Genomic DNA, 5,950 nt, shown 5'->3' with positions numbered 1-5,950 from the left:
ACGTTCAACACGTTGCAAGAGTCTCAAAGAGAGATTTATTCACAGCAGCATCAGTTGCCAAGAGATGGAAGCATTCTAACATTGAATGCCAGAATTCTGAAGCAATACCAACTATCCAAGCAGGTCTGGTTTCCTGTTACCTTGCTTGTTCCAGTTTAAACTTTCATATGAAACATCAGTCTCCATCATGTTGCAATTTATACTAAATCTGGCCGTACTTCAAATTTTTGAGAGGCATTCATAAAGGTCCAAGATTGTCTACAATTAAACTTCCCACAAGCATGGATTGCTGTAGGCTTTTTCTTTCTTTTCTTCCTGATTTTCTTTTTCCAGTAAAAGCTTAAGAGATAATGTAGGAAAGGTTACCCAGCAAAGTAACTTGTCTGATAAGCAATTGCGTTGTGAAGGTCTCCTATAGTTGAGCAGGTACATAACAAAAAATGCTTGCTTCTTCAATAACACTATGGAGCCCTGTGCGATGGGAGAGCCAGTCAACATTCTTTACTTTACTGGGCTCAAATAGCTTGTTGTCACTTCTGTAAAGCTTCTTTAGTGTGGTGCATTTACATGATACCCAAATAACAGTACATATATTAGCCTGCGGAATGTCCGCAAGTAATATTAGGCTTGCTTACAGCTGTACCGAGTTTGCAATACTTTCTATTTCATGCTACCTGACCTCCAACATGAAATCGGCCACCGTAACAAACATTCATTTGCTAGGAAATGAATGTGAAGTATTAAATAAATTTCACAGTTCTCTTGCTGCCTGTGCTGTCCGTGCGGCCCACTGTCTTGGAGCACATTCCGATTTAAGTTATGCGAAAATACTGTTGACAGGCCTGCCCACAAATTTCTGTTCTCTCATTTGCCCCAGCTGACTTAGCAATCTGTTGCACATTGAAGGTGATATGCATTCAAAATATGGTTCCTGTGTCATCAGCTTTGCCAGTGACTACTGCGTCTGTGCAACATGCTATGCAAGGTATGCAGCCAACAGCAAGAGAACTAAATGAACCTCTTTTTCTTTTTTTTTGCTCTTGCAGGAGCTTCACTGCTAAGGAAGCAAAACAGTTGAGGGTCAGTGTCAACTCCTTTTTTGACCTTCTATTGCTTGCCATCAACACAGTTCACCGATTTGGCCCTGCCTCCTGAGCCATTTTGCTGTGACAGCTTGAGTAGGCCACTGCAGCAGACATTCCTGACATGGCCATCAAGACACCGGCGCCTTTGGCCAGCCGGGCGATCTATGGCTATGTTTTGTATGTGTCGTGCCACTTGGGACTTGCTCTTTATGTGCTTTGGGCATACATCCCAAGTTCTTGGCTGAAGGCAATGGGCATCACCTACTTTCCTGACAAGGTGTGGGCCATTGCCGTGCCTCTGGCTGGTGTCGTGGCCATATTGGTGTTTGGCTTCTTCCTCTATCCCGCCATCATCGCCTTTGCTACAGCCCCAATGGACTCTCCATCCACCATTTGTGATAAGTACTCTGTTTATGACTACAGAAAGCCACCCATCGATGGTGCCATACCACCAATCAAGGACATCCACATTTCACAGGTGTGCAATGAACTGTACCGAAGTGATTGCCAGAATTAAAAGCTCCTGTTACTGCTTTTTAAAAGCAAATGGCTTTCAAGCTGTAGTTTCGCAGTCAACAGAAATGAAGAAGGCATGAATTATAGGTAGTTAAGGGGACACTGAAGAGGAACACAGAATGAGTTTTGTCTGGTAAAGTATTGTTTTCATTCGTTTGTTAATGTAAGGTTAATTACTTGACAAAATGAAGCCCAAGCTTCCGTTTCATGAATTTTGTGCCTATACACAAGCACCAGTATGTCACTGTGACATTGTGAATGTAAAAGTATTTTGCTCATTTTACTAGCAGTAAAATTCTTAAGACTTGCGAAGTGGCTTTTCTTCTTTTTTTTAACAGACTTATGCAACCGATACTTGCTGAAAGCAGCTATTAGTCATAATTTCAGTGTTACATAAAGTAACCACTCCTGCGAAAACCCTGTGCACTTCCAGTTTTCAATTTTACCGGCATGACATTGCCATAGTGCCCAGTAATGAGTGTCCGGGATGTCTACACACAGATTTAAGAAGAGGCTACATGGATTGAAAAATTCTAGTTCAGAAATTTCTACTCACTTTCCATAGAACCCCTGCGCGTTTAGACACTTAGAATGGTTGACTTTCTATTGCGCTACAAAATAAGAGGTCCTTGAATGGTATACAGTCCCTTTAATTTAGCTCAACTTGGTACTCCTCTTTAGAGTCTCTTTAGTACGAGCACGGTGGTGAGAAGCACTGTCTTTGAATTGTAGACAGCAAAAGAGCCAGACTTGCTTTATAGTTTTTATGCATCTTGCTTTAATTTTCTTAAGGTACATCCGACTGCATGGTTCCTACAGCACTCCAACTCGGTTTGCAGCGATGCGGAGCCCTTTCGGGTTATAGAGGCAGAGAAACATTTAGTTCCTCCCAGAACAATCGATGTCGACATGTGATCAAGATTGTGTTAGACATTGCTCAGCGCTCCCAGCTCAAAGGTGAGAGCTCCTTCAAGCACATTGAGCTACAGTACGATACTCTGAATGAACCAGGCGAGTGTGTTTTAAGCACTCGATTTCAGACCAGCTCAGTGTCAGACTGATCCAAAGACTGAACTTGGCAAGTTCCTGAAACATTTTTCTGAGTCACAATGTCTCAAATATGAGAATATTATGAAACTCTTAAAGTCACACTGACGTATCAGCACTGGGGTTATGACGCTAACATAAAATAATGGAATGTCGACCTTCATTTTCTCTTAATCATCAACCTACAGCTCCAAAATTAACGTGGATAGAATTTTGAAGTAATATTTTATTAGTCTAAACTGATTTAGTATTTCTCTTTAGTGTCCCTTGGAAGGGAAATTAAAGAGCATGTAGAGCTGTGTCAGTAACTTACCCTTCTATAATACCAAAACATATAAACATCCGACTGAGAGGAGGCTTGATAAGGCAAAAGAAGAAAATGCAAAGATTAAATGTGGGTGGCAGTGCCGCCTGTAAAGTTTTTGTACCAGCTCATCCTGACGTCATGGATTTTGACAGTGTCTGTTCAGGGCCCTTACTCTGTTCGCCAGTGTTCGGGTTTTGAAACATGGGGCCTATGGGGAGTTCCACGGCTAGAACGCGTGAAGAGCTCTGGGCACATGCATGCACAATGCCAGAGACAAAACTCTTGCAGATTTCTTCTAGAAGCTTTATTGATTGTAGAGACAAGCCTTCTTCAGCCATTTGGTTGCCATTTCAAATTGTAGAGCCATTGACAAGCGCTCGGCTTATTCAGGGTCAGGACTCTCCACGAGACCATACCGGAGGACGGTGAATAGTAATGAACCCTTCCAACTTATTAGAAAGAAAGCGTGAAGTAAAATATAGACGACGATGGCAGAAAGCATATGAAAAATATTTCCGACACCGGTAATCAAAGCCGGGCCTCCTGGTTGAGGGCCAGGTATCCTAGATAAGCCAAGCGTTGTCAAGTGGCCCTGAATGGCATTTACTGCTTCCTGGGCTACTCGTGCAAGGCGACGATGCTGGTAGCCGGAGACCCATATGCAGATATCATCGGCATATGTAGACTGCACTGGTGTTCGATGGTTTAGCATTCTTCGAAGAGTCGCCATAGCATCTTGAATAATAAGGGAGATATAACTAAAGAGAAGTGCAGTGGTCAACTGTACCAGGGATCAGTTAAGAGGCTAAGCCTTGCTACTATTTGTGGCAAGAAACTTTTGTGTTATTGGCATCGCACCTCTGTCACCGTCTATTGCTCCGCATCGTTGCCTTGGCGAGCACTGGATGGCTGTGATCGGGATTGCGGATGCGTCTTTAAAATTGCTCTAAGAAGGTACACACACACGCATAACTCTCAGCCATGACGTTTGCCACAGTTGGCCTTGATGCCCGGTAGTAGGTAGTGAAAGTTCCATGAGGGTTGTTTAGGTAATCGCAGGAAAGTGCATGCGCCTCCTTGTTGTCCGCTGAGTGCGAACTGTATTTGAGTCTTGGACGTATTGCAGGAAGGCTTACGAGAGCGTGCATGTTAATGGGGAATGCGAACGCTGCGTGGTGTGTACCTAACGCGATTTTTCTGTAATACCCTGTTTCGAATCATAATGCTAGCTATTCAGTGAGCGCAGGCCTTTTGCCCTTTGTTATCCGGGAGGTATTCCTCCAAAAGATCGGAGGTACAAACCAACACCACGTGGTCACGTAACTTCCCAGACTGCCCTTGATCGAAGCACTGTGACCGTGCGCTTCCACCATCCACTTGTTTTCCGGCTGCAGTGGCCACATTTGGATGGATGCGAAGTGCGAAGAAAAAAAAAATGTACAGAAAACGTTATGATGATTCGGCTGTTCAATGAGCAAATAGCCAGTTGTTTCAAGAAAGTTACTCGCTTTATTAAAGGAATGGCCTGCTTGGCGACGTACGTTTGTTGCAGTGAGTTGCTGCATATGGCTGTGTAGAGCAACTCCAAATGCACACCTTCTTGCGACGGCATTGCTCCAACCTCCGACCGTCAAACGCTGACCACAAATACAGGTGAAAGAGCAAAATAAATCTATTTGTTTAAAAACCTTGTATGCTTATAAGTTTATGTGCACACTAAGAACTCCATTGTGGTGGGTCAAAATTAGTCTGAAGCTTTGCTTAGTGGCGTCAAACCCAATATATGAAACAGTCCCAACTCCCCCGGTACTGGAAAACAGTGTAAGCAAGCACATACAGCGCAATAACTTGAACTAAGCATGCAGCTAGGTATTTATGTGGGTCGCTGGACAGTATTCCACCACCTGGCAAAGTTGACAACGGGTGACTGATAAGTCAGTGGCCTTATTGTTTCATTCAAGGGCAGATGAAAAATCGATGCTTCTGACAGTGCAGCTATGCACATCCAGCCATTGTGGCATTCTGGGTGACAACTAATCGCCAGATACGGGACAAAATTAACTGATGCGATAAGAATAACTATTATGTGACAGGGATGTGTCTTTCATCTGCCATGCCTCTAAATATGAACTCGCCCTGAACTGGTCCCGACGGTTATAAGAACTTTCTTGTTACATTACGCATTTGGCAAAGCCGTAGTTCTGGCCTCCACTCCCTGTCGAAATTATCTGATTAGTGGTTTATGGTGTCTTGTGTTTGGTATATTATAGGTGGTATGCACAGTACATATATTGTCACCTGTATAGTATTGAGAAGCTGCTTGGCCACATTGTAGTCTGCCTATTAATGCTACGTTTGCGTGACTTTTGCTAGAATCAATATATTAAAAGCATGGAGTACTTGCAGCAGCAGCAAAATATGTATAATGTTGTGATAGTGATCACTGATATTGGCCTCGTGCTTTGGGCAGTATCAGTTGCAGTAAACATTCGCTGCCACACCAGAACAATGGGAGCATTACTCGGCCACGTGCGGAAGGATATGTATATATAAACAGTAGAGGACAGGCTTTATCACTGCTTAAATTCTGAATTATTTAGAAAAAGAACGAAGTATACAGTAGCTTGGAGAAGACACGACTGTAGTGCAAGTAGCAAAGATAGCATGCTGCAAGCTGGTTGTCACTGCAAGGTGTTTAGTTATGCCATCTTCACATCACGTATGTGTCTGGGGACAACTCTAAGAGTGATGTAGCACCAAGCCGCAATATTTCTTAAAATGAAAATTTTAACGCAAATGATTCTTAGCCTCATTCGAGACACTTTGCGTTAGGTAGGTAGGTTCCTGTCTCACCTCATTTTAATTAAAAGAAAATTAATGTGTGAACAAATATGAAATGGAATAGCACCACAGCCTGGTGCTCTAACACATAGGTTGCACGCCTACCTCTCTTGTTCCAAGGCCAGCCAGCTCTAAAATATATAGATGGGTAGAT

The 5,950-nt window shown here is 43.1% G+C and overlaps 1 protein-coding gene across 1 annotated transcript; it reads left to right on the top strand.

The window, feature by feature from the left end:
• The first annotated feature begins 1,206 nt into the window (after window positions 1-1,206).
• Window positions 1,207-1,602, top strand: PIG-P (phosphatidylinositol glycan anchor biosynthesis class P). Its single transcript, XM_055076619.1, has one exon. It carries the CDS (start codon window positions 1,207-1,209, stop codon window positions 1,600-1,602), a length of 396 nt encoding a protein of 131 aa, XP_054932594.1.
• The last annotated feature ends 4,348 nt before the right edge of the window (window positions 1,603-5,950 follow it).

This window comes from Dermacentor andersoni, chromosome 2 (assembly GCF_023375885.2).
Source record: "Dermacentor andersoni chromosome 2, qqDerAnde1_hic_scaffold, whole genome shotgun sequence".
NCBI classification, from domain to species: Eukaryota; Metazoa; Arthropoda; class Arachnida; order Ixodida; family Ixodidae; genus Dermacentor; species Dermacentor andersoni.
The sequence above is the reverse complement of the archived record's forward strand: the minus strand, read 5'-3'. Positions and strand labels throughout refer to the sequence as shown.